The 23,849-nt window shown below is 41.6% G+C and overlaps 2 protein-coding genes across 2 annotated transcripts in view; both read left to right on the top strand.

The window, feature by feature from the left end:
* p2rx3b (purinergic receptor P2X, ligand-gated ion channel, 3b) overlaps nt 1-1,038 on the top strand; it is a 38,438-nt gene extending 37,400 nt beyond the window's left edge. The window contains exon 12 of the mRNA XM_085355437.1: nt 925-1,038. Coding sequence (XP_085211563.1) covers nt 925-1,038 — 114 coding nt within the window. The remainder of the gene's footprint in view (nt 1-924) is intronic.
* A 4,976-nt stretch (nt 1,039-6,014) lies between these two features.
* LOC146629873 (uncharacterized) lies at nt 6,015-12,554 on the top strand. The gene is made up of 9 exons (XM_085355436.1): nt 6,015-6,357; nt 10,462-10,548; nt 10,889-11,029; nt 11,169-11,308; nt 11,425-11,561; nt 11,667-11,760; nt 11,904-12,003; nt 12,121-12,380; nt 12,471-12,554. The coding sequence occupies exons 1-9, from the start codon at nt 6,015-6,017 to the stop codon at nt 12,552-12,554; spliced, it is 1,386 nt and encodes a 461-aa protein (XP_085211562.1).
* The last annotated feature ends 11,295 nt before the right edge of the window (nt 12,555-23,849 follow it).

Below are 23,849 nucleotides of genomic sequence, written 5' to 3'. Positions count from 1 at the left end.
CTGGACCAGGCGAAGCACAGGCTGAAGCTGGACCAGGCGAAGCAGAAGCCGAAGCCGAAGCTGGACCAGGCGAAGCACAGGCTGGAGCTGGACCAGGCGAAGCAGAAGCACAGGCTGGAGCCGGACCAGGCAAAGCAGAAGCACAGGCTGGAGCCGGACCAGGCGAAGCACAGGCTGGAGCCGGACCAGGCGAAGCACAGGCTGGAGCTGGACCAGGCGAAGCAGAAGCCGGAGCCAGACCAGGCGAAGCAGAGGCAGAGGCTGGACCAGGCGTAGCAGAGGCAGAACCAGGTGACAGTGAGGCAGCCACAGGTGGTGGCTGGACGGGCTCCTCGGGCCCCCCAGCTGACGTGGCAGGAGGCTGTGTAAGTTGCAGCAACACACAGTCTATAGTGGGTGAAAAGAGTTTGTATGAGTTCTCAGACTGAGGTGTGGCAGAACCAGGCGAGGCGTCGTCCTCAGGCTGAGGCGCAGAAGCAGCAAGCGGTAGCAGGTGGCGGCACGGGAGCCGCAGGTGGTGGCGCTGCAGCCACAGGTGGTGAAACAGAAGGTGGCCAGACGGGCTCCTCGAGCCCGCCAGCTGACGAGGCGTGAAGCTGGACGGGCTCCTCGGGCCCTCCAGCTGACGTGGCATGAGGCTGGTGCGGTTCTCCTGAACCCCCAGCTGACGAAACATGAAGCTGGCTGGGTTCTCCTGAACCTCCAGCAGACGAAACATGAAACTGGCTGGGTTCTCCCGAACCTCCAGCAGACGAGACATGAAGCTGGCTGGGTTCTCCCGAACCTCCAGCAGACGAAACATGAAGCTGGCTGGGTTCTCCAGAACCTCCAGCAGTCATAATACAATTTGTTTTGTCTCACTCGAACTGAAGATCAGGGGTCTGGATCTATAATGATACAAACTCTTTTTCTCTCTTTCTGTAGGTGTCCGACAACCCATCCGAAGGCAATGGACTGTATCGTTCCCAACTGTCTCTCAGACAAACCATGACAAAGTCCAATGACTCAGGGGCATTTTCTATTGAACCTTACAGCTAAATGGACAGCATACGTGTTTATTTCATGTTTTATTATCCAGCAGTACCAAGGTGAAACCATGTCTTTATGTTGTTAGAGATAATACGTAGAATGCTGAATTATTGCTGCTTTGCACTGATTCAAGTTGGATACAAACAAGGACAAAGACATAAAATGAAAACAAAAGCATGACTATCTTTGCATGACTATCATTTGGCATGCGACAGGAGCTCAGGATTTCTGATGTGGTCTGGCTTTTGAAAAGAAATGAGAACTGACTGAAGTTACCGTTTTAACAATAAAGTTAGAAACAAGATAACTGTGATGAACTGGTTCTTGTTTAGTATTTCTATTGTGATTTCCACTCTCATTCATTTACTAGTGATGTGCGGATCGATCCTGAAATATCGATTCCTCCGATACCAATCATTTATGTTCTTGAATCGATTCTCACATTAAAATATCAAAATTTTAGTAATTTAGGGTAAATTTGTAGTTTATCATTAACAAGAACACAGTGGAAAGAAACTATAACATTCTAATTGCCTACATTCAAAGGAACTACTTCCTCTTCCGCCTTTCATAGTCATGTGCGAAATACGGCTGTATAAATGTCTCGCAGCCCCTGGTGTGCGCACTCACAACAATGGCTGAGCGTAATTGTGTGGACGTATTTTACCTCCACAAACAGCTGAGACGTGGTTTGCATACATGTGGCAAAAAAGTGAGGTGTTGTGGCCATACTTACCAACCTTGAGACCTCAGAATCAGGGAGACATTCAAAAGGGCTGTTTATTACAGTGTTTATTTATCGGATAAAATACGTTAAATGTCACCGTTATTATTGGCCGGCCCGGAAACAGCGGGGGTGTCCAAATTCAGAGGCTGCTTCCACCTGAGGACCCGGCCTTCGCGGTCTAAAGAAAGCCAGGTAGTACCTCACGAGCTCCCTCGGTGGAGTGAAACTCTGCCGTCTGCTTCTTGCTCTCTAAAATATAACCGGGCGCTGACGTAAACTCTCGACTGTCTCACACTTTGTTTATTTAGTTTTATTCAGCTGTGTGAAAACCCGGAGGAACCCTCCCGAGGGATTAATAAAGTTACATGTAATTTAATCTAATCTAATAACTTTAATCTCAGCCAAACCAATTTAATCACGAACAAATAAAACACTGAAAAAGCCAAACAATAACATTTTTAAGTTATCAAAGTGACTTATATATCATGTTTAACCCGAGTAGCGAAAGACCGCGGGGGTTTGAAGACGATGTGTCGGTCGGCTCAGATATTTGAAGTTTACACAGCTACATTCTGAAAATATGTTAAAAGTTTTTTTGCGACCCAGAAAGAGAAATAAGAGTAATATTAAAACTAAGTCGCTGCCTCCATTGTTGGAAACTGGAATTGGCTGGGCCGCGCTATGAATTCTGCGATATGGTTTTTCAATTTTGTTGTCCGGGTGGAAAATTGGAGAAATTCAGGAGAATGGTGGCTCCGGGAGATTTTTGGGAGGGGCACTGAAATTCAGGATTCTCCCGGAAAAATCGGGAGGGTTGGCATGTATGGTTGTGGCAACATCACTAACCTTGTCAAACACCTCAGAGTAAATCATATCACAGAATATGACGAGCGTATGTTGAGACGAACTGAAGAGGAGGACAGGGACAGGTGCTGCTAGGGCGAGACAGACGTCTCTCATGGAGTTCTTTAGTGCTGCAGGCAGGCAACGTGTTCAAATATGCACAACTTCAGGTTTTTATTTCTATATGATGAACTCTGCATTATTAAGTGATAAGAACAAGTAATCTGATGTCCTGTAATCATTATGACGCTATAATTTGAGATACAATTAATAAAATAAGTTTTTGTACAAAGTATCGGTAAATGGCCTATATAGCGCTTTACTAGTCCCTAAGGACCCCAAAGCGCTTTACATATCCACCCATTCACAAACTGGTGATGGCAGCTACATTGTAGCCACAGCCACCCTGGGGCGCACTGACAGAGGCAAGGCTGCCGGACACTGGCGCCACCGGGCCCTCTGACCACAGTAGGCAACGGGTGAAGTGTCTTGCCCAAGGACACAATGACCGAGACTGTCCGAGGCTAGAACCGCCAACCTTCCGATTACAAGGTGAACTTCCAACTCTTGAGCCACAATCGCCCCATCGGTATCGGATCAGTATCGTCGATACCACCCTGAATATTACTTGGTATCGGATCGGAAAGGAAATCAGTGGTATCGCACATCACTATCATTTACGGTGTGTAATATAGACTGATTGTGGTTTGGTTAGATGACAGCAGATACGACCTGATATGGTTTTTCAACCATAGTGATGGAAAGCTTGGTATCCTTTCTTCATCTTCTTGTTCTTCTTTGTGCCACAGTGGGTCACCTGCCTCCATCTTGCCCTATCTCTACCATTCTTTCCTGTAACATCAACCCTCTGTGAATCTTTCCTGCAATCTACCTTCTTAACTCCTGCGTGGCAGCTCCATATTCAACATCCTTTGCAAAATATATCTACCACCACTCCCCTGCAGATGTCTTTTCCCTTTAACTTTGTCTCCAAAATGTTCAACCTGAGCTTTCCCTCTGATGTATTCATGTCTAATCCTAACCAACCTCGTCACTCCCAATGAAGACCTTAGCATTTTTAACTCTGTCATCTCTAGTTCTGCCTCCTGTCTTTTTGTTGGTGCATTGTTAATTTCGTTGACTAATAATTTTCATAATAGTTTTTGTCAACCTTTTTTTTCTGACGAAAACACAACTGTGATAACACGATGACAAAAACTATGATGAAACTTATTGACACTTTCATCGAGTAATAAAAATGAGATGTAAATGTTCTGGAGTGATGAGATCCAATTAAAACTAATTAAGATGTGTAGAAAGAGGGGATGAGTTTGGAAGTGATCCAAGCAGAAGTTATCTCCCTATGCAGTAAGGTTAGTTTGGTAGAGATGCTCCCGTGCTCCCTGTTTCTCATGAAAAGGTGACAAAATGTGAATACCTGGAAGTATATAGTATCAAATGTGCACATTCCACATTTGATGAAAAAGCAGATAAGATACTTTATAAACCATGAGGAGCAACTCTCACTGGTTCAAAACACGACGTACTTTATGCTTTAGTCAACTGAATCAACTTCAGATTCACTGTAGCTCTACTATATTTTATTCAGTCAACTAAAAATAGACTCAAAGAATTTAGATGCCTTAATTAATTGAGTAAAACTACATCAAAGTTTTCTGTCAAAATGAATGCTGCTGACTGTTAGGGTGCCTGGGTCATCAACGCAGTTTTGAGTTTTCATTATTATTGAACTTTGATTTTGATATTATTTATCATTTCTAGTCTTTGGTTTCTTTATTAGAGCTCTGTCTTCTGGTTTCTGTCTGTGTTCCATAGTTACTCTCTCTCCCCTGGCTGCTGTGTCCCCTTGTCAGGTCTGCGTCTTTGTGTTATGTTTCCTGTTTTACTTTGAAGTCCGTGTCTCATATTTTGCCTCATTGCGGTTTATTTCAATCAATCAATCAATCAAAATTTATTTATATAGCACATTTTTAAAGACCGAAGTACACCAAAGTGCTTTCCAGTAAAATCATGATACAGATAAAAATCAAAATATAAAATATAAATTACAGATATAAATAAAATATAAAATAATTACATAATCTAAATGCAAAGCTAGATGTAAATTACACTAATTCACCTTGAATGCCAAGTTAAACAAATACGTTTTTAGACGTGATTTAAAAGACTGAATGGAATCTGATGCGCGAATATGAAGAGGAAGAGTATTCCATAACCTGGGTGCAGCAAAGGCAAAGCACGGTCTCCTCTGGTCTTCAGCCGAGACCTAGGTTGCACTAAGAGCAGCTGGCCCGATGATCTTAGCGCTCTCTGAGGGCTATACAGACAGAGGAGATCAGCTAGGTAGTCAGGTGCCATATTGTTAAGAATTTTATAAGTAAACAATAAAATTTTAAAATCAATTCGGTATTTAATAGGAAGCCAGTGTAAATTTGCCAGAACAGGGGTGATAGAATCGTACTTTCTAGTGCCGGTCAAGAGACGTGCTGCGGCATTTTGGACCAGTTGCAAACGCTGAAGAAGAGAAGATTGTAGACCCAAGTAGAGAGAATTACAATAATCCAGTCTTGAAGTGATGAAAGCATGAATGAGTTTCTCCAGATCTTTGCGTGGTATGTAAGGTTTAGCCTTAGAAATTAGGCGTAGTTGGTGAAAGCTGGTTTTTACCACAGTAGAGACCTGTTTATCTAGTTTGAAGGAGCTATCCATGAAAACTCCAAGATTCCTGGCAGTATCAGTGAGGCGGTTAGCAACAGGCCCGAATGTGCCAGTCAGTTGTCCCAGAGGCATATTTCTATCAAAAACAATAATTTCTGTCTTCTTTTCATTTAAAGTAAGAAAGTTACGTGATAACCAGTCTTTGACATCGCTCAGACAATCAAACAGAAGATGTAGTGAAGATGAAACATACCCAGTCAGGTGGAGGTAGATTTGAATATCATCAGCATAGCAGTGAAAAGAGACATTATGTTTTTCAAAAATGGAGCCCAAGGGCAGCATATACAGAGAAAACAACACAGGACCCAATACCGACTCCTGGGGCACACCACACCGAAAAAGGGCAGAAGAAGAGGAATATTTTCCCATCATGACAGAGAACGACCTCAAACATTTAGTGAACAATTAAGCAAATACAGGTAATCTGCAATAAATTACAGGTAGTAAGAAAATAAACTACTAACTCTTTTACGCTGCGTCCGCACCTACACGGGTGATTTTGAAAACGCAGCTGTTTCGTCCACGTAAACGGCGTTTCAAATCACTGAAAACTGAGATTTTTTAAACTCCTTTTTTGCGTTTACGTGTGGACGAGGAATACAGAGTTCGTCACGCAGCGTCAAAGGTATGTGCCTTTTTTCACGTCACGCTGTGGCCACGTTATTGTTTACATGAGATGAATTGCAGAATGGCAGATATTCAGATCAACAGTATTTTGTCTCTATCTGCAGGTTTACACACAGTTACTGTCCCTCCATTTACAAAGGCAGAGGCGTCACAGTGTGATTGTTTTACACACAGTAAATTTCCCAGTGTTAAATCAGCAGTGTTAAAGTGTATTTACTCTAATAGAGTCATTATAACAACAGCTGGAGCAAAACGCCCCCCAGTGTGGGTGATGATTCCTGGAGTTAAAAGAGACAGTGTCAACGTTACTCTAGAAAGCTCCTCCCACCACAGACTGGTTTTCAAACCAAGAGGATTTTTCACGACGCCATTTTCTTCACATCAGTTGCAGGGTAAGTTGTTCATATTTACTTGTTTTTTTTTTTTTTTAATTCATATTTTTATTAAGGTTTCAAAAGCAGGCATTCACAGTATGTACATCATGTAAGCATTCTTCATACTTAGGTTATCTGCCTTAAATACTGAAATAGTATTTTAATTTACATCCAAGTCATAAGGGAAGAATACTTACAACGATAGAAGTAATTGAAACCATCACATAATCCGAAAATCAAAAAACAAAAAACAAAACTAACAAACCTAAGAAAAGAGAAAAAAAAACCCAAAACAAAACAAAAAAAAGAAACAAAAAACAAAAAAACCAAAAAAAAAACCAAAAAAAAACCACGGATGTGTTGGTATGGGGTGATCCTATAAATATATATACATACATCATAATTATTGGTTTGTAATAGTAAAATCTGGCCTATGAGGCGTGATATATTTAACCCAGTTTTCCCAATATGATGTAAATTTCTCCAGCTTGTGGTTAACAGAAGCTGTTATCTTTTCCATGTTATAAATTTCCATTGTGATTTCCATCCATGTACTTATGTTTGGGCTCTCTGGGGATAACCATTTTCTGGTGATATTCTTTTTACAGGCCACCAATAAAATATTTATTAAATGTTTATCATATTTAGGCCATTCCTGAGGTATATATCCAAAGAACATAGTCTTACTCTCGAGAGGTATTTCACGTTTAAAGATATCCTGTAAGGCATTATGTATTTCTCTCCAATAATCCCTCAAGATTGAGCAGTCCCAGAAAATATGGTAATGATTTGCACTTTGATTTCCACAGTTCCTCCAACAAGCAGGGGGTTATCATCATAATGAGACTTCTGAGAAGGTGTTATAAAGTATCTAATTAGGCACTTCCAGCCAAATTCCCTCCACTTTTGTGAGCTGGTACACATCCACTGATATCTCCATATTGCCGTCCATTCTTCCTCTAATATTTTTATCCCTCCTTCCTTCTCCCATTTTGTTCTAATATATGAAGTCGAATGTGGTTTCAAATCCATTAGACCCTTATAGAGACATGATACAATTCTATCAATAGTTTCTGAGTTATAGCTTTTTATAAACAGTTCCATCAAGCGTGTGTTTATCATTGTTACGTTTCTCATCTTCGTGTCGGCATAGTGCCTTAACTGCAGATATCGATAGAAGTCTTCTTTTTCTAATGAAAATGTTTTTCTAAGCATGTCAAAGCTGAACAATTTTCCATCCTTCATTATACTGCACAGGGCTGTTATGCCCTTACCTGTCCAGTCCTTGAATCTAGAATCCAGTTCATTAGGTTTGAACTCTGAGTCGTAAGCACACCATTTAAGAACTGTAATATTGGTCTCGAGTTTATATTCCTTTATAATAGTTCTCCATGTTTTAAGGGTCCTTTTCACCCACATGTTATCAGTATTTTTTATATAGGTTTGTAAGTTATTGTCAGCTAGAGTTGCCTGAATAGGTATAGACAGCATTTGTTCCTCAATGGTTTTCCATTGGGCAGTGTATGATTGGTTACACCAGCATATTATTGCTCTCATCTGCGCTGCAAAATAATAATATCTGAGGTCAGGGAGGCCCCATCCTCCCTTTTGCTTAGCCAGCTGTAGTGTTTTAAGGCGAACCCTTGGTCTTTTACCTTGCCATATATATCTAGATAACATTTTATCCCACTCATTAAATTGACTTTGGTTAATCTCTATTGGTAGGGTTTGAAATAGATACAAAAATCTTGGCAATACATTCATTTTAATAGAATCAATTCTTGAATTAAAACTAAAGAAAGGAATTAAATTCCATCTTACTATATCTTCCTTTATTTTTTTGTATAAGGGTAGGTAGTTCTGTTCGAATAGTTTTGTAAGGTCTTTCGGTAAATTTATGCCTAAATATTTAAAACACTCCGTTTGCCATACCAGAGAGTAGCTACATTTTATTTCTTCTGGTGGGCTGTAGTTATATGAGAGTAGCTGGGTTTTACCTATATTAATTTTATAGCCTGATAATTGGCCGTATTGTTCAAATGACTGCATCAGCTTGGGTAAAGAATATGTTGGGTGTCCAAGGTAAATCAAAATGTCATCCGCGTAGCAAGCCAGTTTATATTGTGTCCCTTTGATAAAAATTCCCTTAATGTCCTTATTTTGCCTGATGGATTGAGCTAGTGGTTCCAAGTATAGTGCAAAAAGTAACGGTGACCATGCACAGCCCTGTCTAGTGCCCCTTTTTAGGGTAAAACTGTTGGATAGGCATCCATTAATTTTGATCCTGGCTGTAGGATTATCATATAATGCTTGTATCGTTTTAATAATCATATCATGAAAGCCAAATTTATATAGTACCCTGTAGAGGAACTTCCAATTGACAGAGTCAAAGGCTTTTTCAGCGTCTACACTCATCACAATTGCTTTGATTTTGTGTTTTTGTATATGGTCCATAATGTGTAGTGTCTTTCGTATATTGTCCTGTGTTTGGCGTTGATGTATGAAACCTGTTTGATCATTACATATCAGTGTTGGTAGGAACTCTTCTAGCCGTTTGGCCATGATAGATGTGAAAAGTTTATAGTCCACGTTAAGAACAGAGATTGGCCTGAAAGATCCACATTCCATTTTATCTTTGCCTTCTTTTGGTATAACTGAAATAATTGCCTCCTTCCAACTGGGGGGCATTTGTGCCTTTTTCAAAACCCAATTCAATGTAGGCAGTAAGACAGGTATCAGTTCCTTTTTAAATTCTTTATACCACTCTGCCGTGTAACCATCTGGTCCTGGTGATTTACTTAATTTAAGCCTATTAATTGCAGCTTTTAATTCTTCCTCAGTTATATTCATTGTCATTGCTTGATTTTGTTCTTCATCTAGAGTGGGTAAGTCTAGAGAGTTCAGAAAGCTATCCATCTGAGCTTCAGTCCCGCCCGGGGCTTCAGAGTATAGGGTTTTATAAAATCTTTCAAAGGCTTCCTGTATTTCATTTAATTTATTTTTTATCACTTTTGTACTTGGGTCCCTAATTTTATAAATTGTATTTTCCGCTATCTTTTTTTTCAATTTCCACGCCAATATTTTGGTAGATTTAATGCCACTTTCATATTGTCTCTGTTTCAAAAACATTAAATCTTTCTTGATTTCTTGTGTGGCATATTTACTTATTAAACCAACAATTCGACATTTTAAGCACAGGTAGCACGTTAAAATAAGGTTACATTCCTTTTGTCCATGTTTATTATATATTTCATTTTGTACCAGAAGCAAATGTGACACTATCTGTATGCTAATGTAAGGTTGTTAATTAGCTAAAAAAGTTGACTGATATCAGTGTTGGACTGTAAGGCTTGTTATCAAAATTTATTTCAGTGTGTAGTGGTGATTGTGTTGTGTTCTAGCATGTTCGAAATTCCATTAAATGAAACCCTCCATGTGTTGGGATCTACATATTAACATTAGCTAGCTAACTAGCATTTTGGCTAACCTCAGTGCGCGGGCAATTCGCTAGTTATCGTTAAATTTTAAATCACCTAACTCAAGCATTAACTAATTAAAATTGTACACTAAATGTTACATCTTTCTTTTTTTCTTTTTTTGATACCTAGGTACCAGATATAGAGGTCGTTTTTAGTAAGGTTATTGTCTTATTTTAACTCGGCTGTCTTCAGCGATTTTACAGTTACAGGATTACAACCAGCAGGTGTTATAAGCTTGATAAAATATCCAAAATGTCCAGGATTCAGTTTTTAATGCATTTTTTTAGTAGTTTGAATTTAAGATGACAGCGTTTGTATTTATTGTGAGTTGATGGTATTGACAAAAGTTACCCTGCTGCTTTCCATTTTGGTTACCAGACTGTTCAGTATGTTAAACTAAAGATGAACAAAATACTGACTCCCTAGTGCTAAGTTAGGTCAGACAAATGGTAAAAAGTAGTAGTTATTATTTTAGTTTTGTATTGAGGATTATATCTTGACACCTTGTTACACTGACATAAAAGTAACATACAGTGTAAGAAATCACATTGCAAGGCTGTTTATGGGACTGTTTTAATATTCACATTTTCTGTTTACTGTAGTTCAATGAAGAGCACTGACTATAAGAAATTACTGTCTACAGGAAGCATGCTGCTTAAAGCAAAACTCGGAGGTGTGCAGAAATTTGTTAGAGTATCTGAGCCAAGCCTTAAGGAGTTTTTGATTGCCGGTAAGAAACCAACATTGTATTAAAAAGGTGTACAAGAGGCTTTAAGTTCTTTTTGTTATTTAGTCTCTTCAAACTGCATTTTATGATTAATTGAAAATGATCTGTGTTTTGGAAGCATCTTAGTTATGAATGTATATTTAGTGGGGGGGAAAACTGCATAATGTGAGTGTCACTCCTTTTAATCTACCACTTATCAAGCATGTTAGTGGCGCTTAATAATTTAGCCTTTGTTTATCTGACTCATTTTTGAAAGAGTATCTTGAAATGATCTTTATTTTAAGCTACAAAACATTAAATGTCATGTCTTTTTGTTTACACAAACTTGTGTGCTTGTTTCCAGCATTTGCAAAGTTTGGTGCGCCAGCCGTAACAGAAGGAGTGAAAGTTTTTGATAGTTCAGGGACTGAGTTGGATGAGGATGTTTTTGAGGATATAGTAACAGATCCCTCAACCGGGGTACTAACCATCAAATATGAAACAGGTTTGTTTGAGTGATTTGTGTTTCATTGGATGTCTTTTTTTTTTTTTAGTGTCATTATTACATTGTTTAATCAAAGAGTGTATAAAATGAGTCTATGGAGGGACCATGTAAACTAATTTGTTTTGCTCCTATTTTTAAGGTCTGGAAACATCTGTTGCAGAAGTGTCTCCTGAGCGGTTCCAGTTATCATCGCCACATTCATCAGATTCACAGGATACGGTCATCCTTTCAGACAGCCCTTTGAGGAAACGTCAGAAGCTGGATGCAGAAGCTAAGCAAGTAAGAGTTAACAGATTTCCACATTCTTCTAATAGTGTCTTTTTTGTTTGTAGTTTAAGTGTTCTGAACTGTAGTGGTTATATCAACATGTAGAATGTTTTTATTGTGTTTTCCAGTTGGTGGAATCCATTCTCACAAGCAAACCTGGTGGAGAACGTATAATAAATGAGTACAATCGGACCAAGTCCCTGGTGGATGAAACCAGAAGAAAAATGGTCAACATACTGGTAGCTGACATGACAGAAAAAAATGGGTAATTTATTTCTGGCCCTGTGATTTTTACTATCATTTTCAAATTATTTTAAATCTCTATTAATTCCAGCGAAGCTGACTAGTTCTTTTCCTTTTGATCTTGCAGTACATCACCACCACGGCAGGTAAAAGAAATGTATGCCAGAGGAATTGTAACCTTTTTCCCTTACCTCAGTGACCCGTACTCAAAAAATGGCTATGTAAGTAGCTAACAGCAATAACTGATACAACTAAAATCAAAATTTTAAATCCTGCCAAAATGTATGTCCTTATCAACTGTTCATGGTCACATAACTTACTGATAAATTAATAAACAAAATGTCTGTATATGTCACTCTCCAAGGAACATTATTATGATGGCGAGAGTGGCACTGGGTACTTGGCCTGGAGGATTAAAACCATACAGAGATGCACTGCTAAAGAGAGGCGATTAACATCTGGAGGTAACACTTATAATTCAGTGGAAACGTATAATACAGTTCCAAATTGTGGTTCTGTATTAATAATGGTTATCAAATGTTATTATTAGTTTTGATAAAGTTGTATTTCATATTGTCTAGCACCAGGAGATGGATCATCGGGTGAAGACCAGTGTGGTGGACCAACTGTCAGACGAGAGTTGCAGTTTGTTACAGAGAACGTGCTGAGTGAGGATGAGTGCAAGGAAGCAATCTCTCTGATGAAACATTCAGCTGATGAAGACACAGTCAAGAAGAAGATGAAGTTGACATTTGTTTATCGACACAACATGGTCCTTGACCCCCTGCTGTCAAGCAACATACTGTCTGTGTTTCCACGTTTCAAAGATATCAAAGGCTTGGTGAATATTTTTCATTACGTTGACAATGTAAACACATTTTATTTTTTGCAGATAGCAGATATAATTCTCTGTTCTCTATCCCTGTTACAGATCGAACAGGATTTTGTACTGATGTTTGGTGAGGATGTATCAGGCAGGTTGCTGGAGAGGTGGCCAACAACATTCAAAAGATAGATTATCCAACAAGGCAGAAAGCTTCCTTCTACCAGTGACCTGGAAGAACTCTTGCTGGCAGCTGACTCTCCTGAGGATGCCACTGAAGTTAATGCTGACATTGGTGAGCTGTTATTTCTTTAATTAGAACATTCACAGGATATATAATGTTTGTCACAGAACAGCTGTCCTTTTGTATTTTGGGTCTACTCAAACATTTTGTCAATGCAGATGCATTGAAATTTGTTATTGATGAGGATGATTCAACTTTATTAAAAACAAATATATTTTTTCAGGCTGGGACAGTGACCTCTCAGCGATTCTATTGCTATTACATTTGATTCCACCATCTGGTCAGGGTCGGAAGAGACCAGGAAAGGTGTCAGCTTCTCAAGCAGAAAGGCATCTTGTGGTCTTCAAGAAGGTTTGTTTCTTTTCTATTTTTATGGTATGAATTACCAGTTTAAGAAACACTTGATTCTTATTGCCTGTCTGTATTTGTCTTTTCAGACTGGAACAAATATCCAAGAGCACCTTGATGCCATCACTACCAGCACTCAACCCTACCTCCTGGCTGTTGGGGTGAAAAAGCATGACATCCACCAGTTCTTCATTATTCTTGACAAGAATGCCATACCATGCAAGTCTACCTCTTCACTTGGTGCTTTTGATGAACTGTTTAAAGCACATTTTGTGTTTGGCACATCTTACAACACCATGCTTCACAACATGTACACGTTCATCCAAACCACTGTGTACAATATAGATGTTGGCAAAATCAAAGAAAGTCCCAGAGTTGCTGAAATAAGGACAAGGTTGCTTCGTTAGGGCTTGAAGGTTAATTCTCCATCATGAAGTGTTTTGTCTGTCAAGCTGAGTTTACTGGTTCAAACATGCTTGTTAGGCATTTACGGTTAGTCCATGGTTACTTACCTGGAAGAAACCTTCGCCTTAAATGTGCCCAGCGTGACTGTGGCTGTGTGTTTGGCACTTTTTCAGGTTTTAGAAAACATTTAAATACCAAACACCTTAACTATTTCGACCAACAGGCTGACACTGATGTTAATTTACAGCCTGATGTGGCAGTTAAAGAAGTTAGCACTACAAGGGAGGTGGTGTCAACTAATGTAGAAGAAACACCCACAACATCTGAAATGTTGAAAAGTTCAAATAAGAGCACTTTGGATATGTGTGCCTCTACTGTTGCACAGCTCAGGGCAGCTGGATTAAGCCAATCTACTGTGAATAGTTTTGTCTCCTCAATGGAGGAAGTGTTTTTTGAGATTCATACTCAGGCTAAAGATGCAGCTTTACAGAGCTTACCTTCACAGGACACTTCAAGTAAAAAGAAATTAGAGCAGTCATTCAAAAACTTTGAAAACCCATTCACACTGTTAAATTCAGAAGCTAAACGAAATAGGCACTTTAAACAAAAATGGGCAACTGTTGAACCTGTTGAAATGGTGCTTGGCACAAGATTTGACAGTAGAAGAAACAAGATCACAGGGACTTTTGATCAAGTCATTGTAACCGATAGGTTTGCATATGTTCCTATTTTGGAAACACTGAAAACTATCTTTCAAAACCACCATGTTGTCGACATGTTCAAGTCGAGGAATATGTCCAGAGAAGGTGTGTATGCAGACTTAATCGATGCTGCCTATGTTAAAAGATGTCCCCTATTTTCTGCAGAAAAAGATGCCTTACAAATTCAACTGTTTTATGATGACTTTGAAACTGCAAATCCCCTGGGCTCTAAAAAGGGTGTACATAAATTAGGTGCAATATACTTTACACTAAGGAATTTTCCTCCAATCTTTAATTCGTTGTTGGTCAATATTCATTTGTGTGCTCTTTTTCATGCACAAGACTCAAAGCGTTATGGCTTTAATTCAATCCTTGAGCCACTTGTCAATGATCTGAAAGTTCTTGAGACAGAGGGACTGAAACTTCCCATGTTTAAACACTTGGTTCATGGCACTGTAATCCAGGTCACTGGGGACAATCTTGGCTTGCATAGTCTGTTTGGGTTCGTGGAGTCATTTGCAGCTCGATATTGTTGTCGTTTTTGTCTGCTTGAGAAGGATTGTTTTCAAAGTGTGTTCTGTGAAGATGATTCTGGTGTTGCACTAAGAACTCTTGATATGCATAAGCAGCACTGTGAAAGTGTACAAAGAGATCCTACGCTACCTCATGTATGTGGTGTGAAACGCACTTGTCTCTTGAATTCACTTAAATATTTCAACACAGCCAACAATTTTTCTGTAGATATCATGCATGACATTTTGGAGGGAGTTGCTCAGTTAGAGGTGAAACTTGTGCTGCAGTACATTCAGGAGAACTTCCTAAGTGCTGAACAACTTGCTGGTAGAATACATGCCTTTTACTATGGCTTCAATCAGCAGCGAAATCGCCCACCAAGGGTAAAGTTGTTTGATGGCAGTAATGATTTAGGACTAAATGCAATTCAATCTTGGTGCTTATTGCGTAATGTACCTTTGATGTTTGGCGATTTGGTACAGGTGGGTGATAGCTACTGGCATCTTCTACTTCTGCTTCTACAAATTGTCAATATTGTGTTTTCACCAGTGCTGTCAGAAGGTATGACCATCTACCTCAAACATTTAATTATTGATCATCATCAGCTCTTTAAGCAGTTATTTCCTACACTCAGTCTCCTACCAAAGCATCACTTCATGATACATTACCCTCGCAGTATACGAAATATTGGCCCAATTCTGCACATGTGGTGCATGCGTTACGAAGCCAAACATAACTTCTTTAAGAAGCAATTAAAAAGCTTTAAAAACATTACAATGACATTGGCCAAGAAACACCAAAGTTGTATGGCCATTTATTGGGAGTCTTTTAGCCTCGAAAGATTAGCTTTAGGACCAGGAAAGATGGTGACACTTGGAGAGCTGAAAGAAGGTCCAGAAATTGCTTTAAAATTTGGAGCTGCGTTGTCTACCAGTGTTTTTTCAGCTAAGTGGATAAAACATCATGGTACAGAGTACCGCCCTGACTTTATCATCTGTACAGAGGTAGTGTCTGAGATTCCAGTGTTTTATAAGATCAAAAGTATTGTTGTGAAAGATGACATTGCATTGCTCTGTGGAAAACTGATGGAAACCCTGTGTTTTGATGACCATTATCATGCATTTAAGGTCAGAATGCACCCCAATATGGTGCTGAAGGTGTTGAACATAAAAGAGCTGTGTTACTTCAAACCATTTGATCTTCAAATGAAGTATGGCACTTCTGATTCCTCCCTGTATGTGGTTCCATATTGTCATTTTATGCCGAACTAAATTCATTGTTTTAAAGTGTTTTATGACTGTTTTTGTGTGTGTAGTGTTTTATGTACACTACATGAGATGTTTTAATATTTTGAGCCTGACATCAAAATAAAGCTGTTAAACGTATTATCTAGTTGTGGTTTTTGCTTACTTGTTTTATATTTTAAAGCATTATTAGAAACCAGGTTTTCATGCTGGAAGAGGAAGAGTTTTAGTAACACTACTTGGTGTAAAATTAATTTAAAATTTTACTCTATGAGAGCTAATTTTTCACAAGAAAAAGTGTACGAATAACACAGTATAGAGTAACATCAACTCTCATCAGAGTTATTTGAACCCCCAGTGTTAACTTGAAATAACTCAATTCAGTGTTAAAAATCAGTGGAATTTTACTCAAATAGAGTTAATTTATCACTATGTTAGAGTAAATAATATGACACTACTAGTAGTGTTAGGTTCATTTAACACTCTGCGGTGTTACTCAGTGTTAAATTTTTACTCTATTTAGAGTTAATTTTACTCTAAAATTTTAACACTATAGAAAGAGTTGATTTAACACCAATTCCGAATGGGACCAAATAGACTCGGGACCAGTGTTAAATTTAACTCTTTAAGTGTTATTTTAACACTCCGAATTTTACTGTGCATGTAGTTGTTTTTTCCTGTGTAATAATATTCAACATTGCTATCAATACATTTTTCAAAAAAATGCCTCTCTGTGCAAAATGTGTTCAAAAACATAAACAGCTGTAGGATCCTGTTTGTCTGTGATTTGGAGAGCCCAGCGCTGCTCCCGACGAAGGGAAAATCTGCAGGGAGACCTACCTCATGTTGCGAAATCAGTTTTACCCCGGTTCTTTTTATTCCTCGAGCATCCAGAGATGGCACCGGACTCAGTAGTCATTTTCACAAAACCTTTATTCATCTTTACTCATCTTCATTTATCTTTACTCTTCTTCATTTATCCTCATTTAAGCATGCATCTTCTAGAAGGGAAGACGAGGCCGGTGTCCCTCTCCAAATCTTCACCCCTTTGTTCGTTACAGCCAGCTTTATAGAGGCGTCCCCATCATAAAACCCCCCACGGTGTGCTGCAAACTCTGTGTCTGTATCTATGTGCACGAGCACATGAATGCCTACATGTGCGCTTTCCCACGTGTCTATGTGAGTGCTCGTGTGTGACTGTGTACGCATACCTGTGTGTATGTGTGAGTGCACATGAGTGAGTGTGCGTGTGGATGTGTGTGCGTGACAGTTAAAACACTGTGGGTGTAGGTGACTCCCTAGAGGTCATAAAACCCATCTCCCTTCCAGACCACAGTTATCCAGTTACAAATGTTGAGACCCCCACCCAAACATTCTCTGGGAAATTTCCACTCAGCATTAACTCTTCTCTGTTTTACTTTCACAGTTCAAGTGGGGGAGGGGTCTCCTACAATCTACTCCTAAGTTCATGACACAGTGAGGCCTTTATTATATTGAGGGCAGTGTCTCTACAATAGTTCTACATTCTATGTTAACACATTTCTAAACTCTAAAATCAGCTAAACACTCCTACACCCAGCACTTGTGCAGGTGAAGCCAAAGGGCAGATTTGCTTCACCATATTTTCTAGTCTGTGGCTTAGAATGCTTCATCTCCTCCTTTGCGTTTTGTGTGGGAGCCCCGTCCTAGCAGTGTCCAAGCATTGTTTTTGTTTTTTCCCTTTTCATACCGCGCCCCCCCTGCAATGGCTCCCCCGTGGGGGGCGGGCCCACACTTTGGGAAGGTCTGTGTTAATTCATCTGGTTTTGTCTGTGAAGGTTCTCAGTCATCCAGGTCATCGTAGTCAAAGGAGCTTGCAAAGAAAAGCGTCTGGACTTCTTTAAGTTGCTTGAAGAACTGAAGAAGCTTCTCGGATGAGAGGTGAAACGTCTTCAAGCAACTTAAAGAAGTCCAGACGCTTTTCTTTGCAAGCTCCTTTGACTTATCTGGTTTTGCTTACCTTGTCTCGTTAGCCCTGATTTTTCCCAGCTGTGTTTCCCTCCTGTATCCCATTCCCTGATTGCTCCCTCTGTGTATTTAAGCCCTGTGTTTCTCTTGTCTGTGTTGTGATCACCCACATCCCACACTGTGCTAACCTTCCCGTTCACTCTAGCTATCTTTCTGCCACAAATCACCCCCTCCACTCATCTCCACCCACTCCACCCTGGCTCTTTCTTTTGTGAACTGTGAATTGTTACGCATGGTTAGCCCCAGGTATTTAAACTCATCCATCTTCTCTGCTCCTTGCATCTTTACTGTTTTTTTTTTTTGCCTGTCCCGTTTGGCTCTTTTGCCATCAGATTTATTGTCTAAAGGTGAAGAAAGATGCCCAACGGATTTACTTTACCAAATAGACCATCCCAGCCTTGCCATAATGGTCCATTTGATTCACCTTTTATTGTTTATTTTATTTTTTTATTTTCACTTGCTGAATACGGGACAGACTTGACTGAGGAAAAGAGAAGGGAGAAAGAAAGAGGGAAAGAAAAACAGCAGATAAGATAAAGGGCAAAAAACAAAAACTAACAAAATAAGCAGACAAAAAAATCCATATAACAATCACCTGGATCACCTGTTGAGAATGAAAAAAGAAAACAAGCAGAAGAGAACAAGAGTAATAGAATAAACAACATCACAATGATATATGGGAATATGACAGTAAATACTAAATATTAAACATTATTGTGCAGCACATAAGATCAACAGCACACAGTGTGCTTTGAGGTAGGAGCCAAAAAGGGTGTAGTTTGTGGGTGTGATCACCCGTGTGTACACCTGTGAGCATGGACGCGCTTGTTTTTTTTTTTAAAAGGTTCCTTCATGTAATGATCTGCTAGGGAGTGTGGGGGGGCCACAGCCCCGTCCTCCAGGGCATGAAGCAGGTATGGAGGAGATCAAAACTCCAGACATCCAGAGGCCCCCAGAACACAAGAGACCAAGGAAGACCAACAGAGGGGCAGCTGCGCCACTGTCCCAGAAAGAGCTGAGGAGAGTCCCAGATGAGGGCTCACTCAGCAGCCGCGGAGCAGAAGCCAGGGGGAGTTGCAGTGACGCGCCCGTGAGCTCCGCCGGCAGCCAGCCGTGCCTGAGTGACCGAGCCCCAGGCCGAGAGGCCGGGGGCACCCCACCTCCGAAGTGGCCCGAGCGAGCCCCAGGCTCCAGGCCCCGATAAGCGGCCACCAAGGAATGAGCCGGTGTGTACCTGGACGCCCATCCCCGGACACAAAGAACCACCAACGCACCGATGTCTGAGGGCGTCCGCCACTGGCAGGGGAAGTGGTGGTGGGGGGAGATAGACCTCCATACCTTGGAGGGCCTGAGATGTCCCCAGAGAGGTGGCGTCTGATACCCAACCTGACATATAGACACAGACATACAGGCACACACAGATACAAACATCCATTCCCACCCTCATGCTCTCATATGCACTTACTCCACACTCAACCAACGTGGAGACAGACATAGAGAGACACGCCCTAAGCCTGTCCCTACACCCACACCAATCACAACAGCGAAGGTGGGACCAAACTATGACCCCCCCACCCACACTAGGTGATGGAGCTGATCAAAGGAGCCCAGAGCAATTGATCTGATGTGGTGGCAGAGGCTGTATCAAGACTAGTGTAATCTAATAGATAATTTCTATATTGGTTAGAATTAAGATTAGTTTTATTTTTCCAGTTCATGAGGACAGTTTTCTTGGCTATGCATAGGGCAGTGAAAACCATATGGGCGATATTCTTTTCTGAAGTGACATTATCTAAGCTGCCCAACAAACACACTAAGGGGGAAGTTGGAATGTTACATTTCAGACACTTTGATAAGTCTTCACATATCTCGCGCCAAAACTTCTGAACTGGTGGACAGAACCAAAGAGCGTGGATATAATTGTCCGGTGAATTGGTTTGGCAGTGTGAGCAGTTGTTGGTAGACGTAAAGCCCATCTTGAACATCCGATGACCTGTATAGTGCACTCTATGTAATATTTTGTATTGAATTAATTGAAGACTGGGATTTCTAATTAGATGAAAGGTTTTTAAGCAAATCTGAGACCAGAAGTTTAGGTCTAAGTTAACTGATAAATCTGCTTCCCATTTTGCAATAGGAAGTGATATTGATTCATCTGTTTTAGAAAGCATTCTGTATATTTTGGATAGTAATTTGGGGGTTTTAAGAGTAAGAAATTGAACCACACTTGGTGGTGTTTGTAGTTCAACTTGACCCGGTTTAAATTTCTTTTTTACTATGGATTTAATTTGTTGATATTCTAAAAATCTTTTCTTGTTGATCCCATATTGTGTAACTAGTCTGTCAAATGAAATAAATTCTGTTCCTTCTAGTATATGTTCTAAATATTTGATTCCTTTACCACTCCAATCTGAAAAGTTTATCATATTATTGTTTTGTAATATGTCAGGGTTGTTCCAGATAGGTGTAGGTGCATGGGATTAATGAAGACGCCATCAATTTTAGAAACTCCCACCATGCTGTCAGAGAAGAGCTGATGTTGATGCTTTTAAAGCATTCCTGTCGTTGGATGTTTGAGCTGATAAATGGTAGGTCTGAGATCTCTAGATTATTGCAAAGTGCTTGTTCTACATCTAGCCAAGGTTCATCTAAGAGGGTATGTTTTAGCCATCCTGAGATAAACTGAAGCCTGTTGGCTAAGAAGTAGTGCTGAAAGTTAGGCAGTTCTAGTCCTCCTTTATCCTTGGTCTTTTGTAGTGTTTTTAAGCTTATACGTGGAGGTTTATTTTTCCAAAGGAATTTGGACATACATGAATCTAGAGATCTGAACCAATCTTGTGGCGGTTTAGTTGGGATCTTTACTGTTAAACCTATTGCTTCTACCGACTATAGCTGTTTCCGAATTCAGGGAAGAATGCTTAAAATTAGGGATGCACCGATACCACTTTTTTGGAAACGAGTACGAGTACTTGCATTTCAGTACTCGCCGATACCGATACCGAGTACTTAATAAAAACATGATTTAAATTTACAGGTAACAGCTTTAGTTTTTAGTATTTTTTTTGTTGTTGTTTTATAGCGACTTCATAGAACAGCTACAGCATAGGCAAACATTCAGTGAGTGAGTAAGTAAGTACATAGACTGCATTAGAACTAGAAATCCTAGAAAACAAGTGAAATGAAACTCAGCCTTCATAGTGTAACAAGGAGAAACGGGGTGGGTTTAGCTAAGCGAACATTGCCAGTGTACAATTTAACTGAGAATATCCAAGGGCTCCACCGAGCCCCATGAGAACATAAGATGTAAAGTACGCTCCTGTGCCAAATAATCCCAGGGAAGCGAGGCCGAAGAATTTACACCGCTCCTTCAATTCGATCCTCTCCTCTTCTTCCCTTTTTCTTTATTCTTCCTCCTTTCTTTCTCCTCTTCAGCCTTTCTCCTTCGAGTTTCTTCTGGGCCGCCTTATACATCTCGTCGGTGTAGTGGTTTCCTCTATTGAAATCCACCATTTCATATATTTCATCCAAAAGACAGCCCCAGAGTGTCGATCACAGCGATATTTCTTCTCTGCCTCTTTTCTGAGACAGCCGTCGGTGACAGATTCAGGCGAAACGTCTTCTTTGAAAGCGTTCGCATCCCCCAGGATGGTGTTTCTGGATGCACTCTTTCCCGATCCTGTTTTACCGACCAGAAGGAGTCTCAGTTCTTCACGGGTCGCAGAGCCTGCGCTGGTTGGGGAAATGATAGTAACATTTGAATCATTCAAAAAAAAAAACATAAAACACTACGTTACACTAGGCTTTTCTTTTGTTATCTTTCTATCGATGTTGACAGCAAGCAGTTTGTCCACATAAAGCGAGTACCACAAGCAGCACACAACCCTGGGATTGCACTTTACCTTTGTATCGATGTTGACAGCGTGTGTGTGTGTGTGTGTGTGGGAGGTACTGGGTTCCTCACAGACGGTGGTGTTCGCGAAACCCACCCTCCCCAAAGCTAAGGGCTCGCCAGCGAGGCGTGTGAGGGCGAGGAAAATGTTTTAAAAAAGGGAAAGGAGGATGAGGAGACACTGAGGGTCCGAGGTCTAAACGGAAGGCTGTGTTCAGGTAACCCGCCCTCCGCAGACCTAAGCGTACGCTAGCGAGGCTCTTGAGAACGATGTAGAGGGAGGAAGGATGAGGAGGAGGCAAGGAGTGTCTGAAGTCCAAACGGAGGGCGGTGTTGCGTAATAGGCAGGCCACATAGCTGGTCTTTCACTAGCGAGGCAGATGAGAACGAAGGCGAGGGAGCAAGAAGGACATCCGCATTCGCGTACGCTCGCGAAGAGCATAAACGGAGGCCCGTGTTCACATAATGGGCAGGCCAAACAGCTGCGCTTTCACTAGCGAAGAGCATGAGAGAGATGAAGAGCACGAGGAGGCATGGAGAGCCCGAGGTCCAACTGGAGGGTGGTGTTCGCGTAATAGGCAGGCCACACAGCTGCTCTTTCACTAGCGAGGTGCATGACAACAGTAGAGAAGGAGCAAGGAGGACGAGGAGCAACGGAGAGCCCGATGTCCTCACCGAAGGGGGTGTTTGCGAAACCGGCCCTCCGCAGACCTAAGCATACACTAGTGAGGAGCATAAACGGAGGGCGGTGTTCGCGTAATAGGCAGGCCAGACAGCTGCGCTTTCACTAGCAAGGCACTTGAGAATGATGGAGAGAGAGCAAGGACGACACGGAGGCACGGAAAGCCTGAGGTCCTCACCGACGGGGTGTTCGCTAAACCGGCCCTCCGGAGACCTAAGCATACGCTAGCGAGGAGCATGAGAACGATGTAGAGGGAGCAAGTATGAGGAGGAGCAACGGAGAGCCCGTGGTCCTCACTTAGGCCCATTTACGCATAACCCAAGGCCCATCCGGCAAAGCGCTCACCTGCGAGGAGCAGGAGAACGGAACAGAAGGAAGTCGCAGGACGGGGAGGCAGGGAGAGTCCAAAGTCCTCACTTAGGCCGGTTTACACGAACACTGCTGAGAAGGAAACATTGATGATGATGATGATGATGATGTGAAGTTGAGAGTTGTTTGCTCCGGCGGTTCGGGGTCCCTCCAGACCCCAGTGTTTGCCATCGTAACTTACGAATGTGCATTGGGGTTGCGAAATACCCCATCGCCATTACTAAGGGGTCACAGTGTACCCACAGAGTAGAGAGCACCCCCAGTCCTCGCGAAGGCCGGTTTACGCGTAACTTGGGGCCCACCCGGCTAAACGCTTGCCTGCGAGGAGCAGGAGAATGGAGCAGAAGGAGGTAGGAAGGAGGCAGGGAGAGTGAGGCCCTCAAGGAGGGCGGTTTACGCGAACTCTGCCCTCTGTAAAGCCAAGCGTCCAACAGCGAGGCCCAGGAGAACTGAGGAGAGGGCCGGTTTACGTGAAGACTACCCTCTGTAAAGCTGAGCGTTTGCAAGCGCAGGGTAGAAGGAGCAAGGAGAAGGAGGAAGGAGACAATGATGATGATGATGATGTGTAGTTGAGAGATGTTTGCTCTGGTGGTTCGGGGTCCCTCCAGACCCCAGTATTTGCCATCGTAACTTACGAATGTGGTGTGGGGTGGCGAAATACCCCATCATAATCACTAAGGGGTCACAGAGTACCCATGGAGCACGGAGCGCCCGCGGTCCGCACTTGGGCCGGTTTACGCATAATCCGGGGCCCATCCGGCTAAGCACTCGCCTGCGGGGAGCAGAAGGAGGTCGAGGAGGAACGGAGAGTCCGAGGTCCTCACTGAGGCCGGTTTATGCGAACACTCTCGAGAAGGAGACGATGATGATGATGATGATGATGTGAAGTTGAGAGTTGTTGCCGTGGCGCTTTGGGGTCCCTCCAGACCCCAAGGTTTGCCATCGTAACTTACGCGATCGATGGAGGGTTACAGCCAATTAGGTGCCTTTGTCTGACGCTGTGACGAGACCCGCTATACCCGGGGGTCCGCCTGACCCCCATCTGCCCCCACTGCGAACCGGAGCCCTGTTTCGCGACGAGACCT

The sequence above is a fragment of the Diplotaxodon limnothrissa genome, linkage group LG6, assembly GCF_057381915.1.
Source record: "Diplotaxodon limnothrissa isolate DT_005_m linkage group LG6, D_limnothrissa_male_GT1.1, whole genome shotgun sequence".
Classification (NCBI taxonomy): domain Eukaryota; kingdom Metazoa; phylum Chordata; class Actinopteri; order Cichliformes; family Cichlidae; genus Diplotaxodon; species Diplotaxodon limnothrissa.
This window is presented reverse-complemented; position numbering and strand designations above follow the sequence as displayed.

Coding starts and splice junctions, on each gene's coding strand:
- LOC146629873 (XM_085355436.1), top strand. CDS start 6,015: ATGAATTGCAGAATGGCAGATATTCAGATCAACAGTATTTTGTCTCTA. Junction 11,030..11,168: donor AACCATCAAATATGAAACAG/GTTTGTTTGAGT, acceptor CCTATTTTTAAG/GTCTGGAAACATCTGTTGCA. Junction 11,309..11,424: donor TGGATGCAGAAGCTAAGCAA/GTAAGAGTTAAC, acceptor TGTGTTTTCCAG/TTGGTGGAATCCATTCTCAC.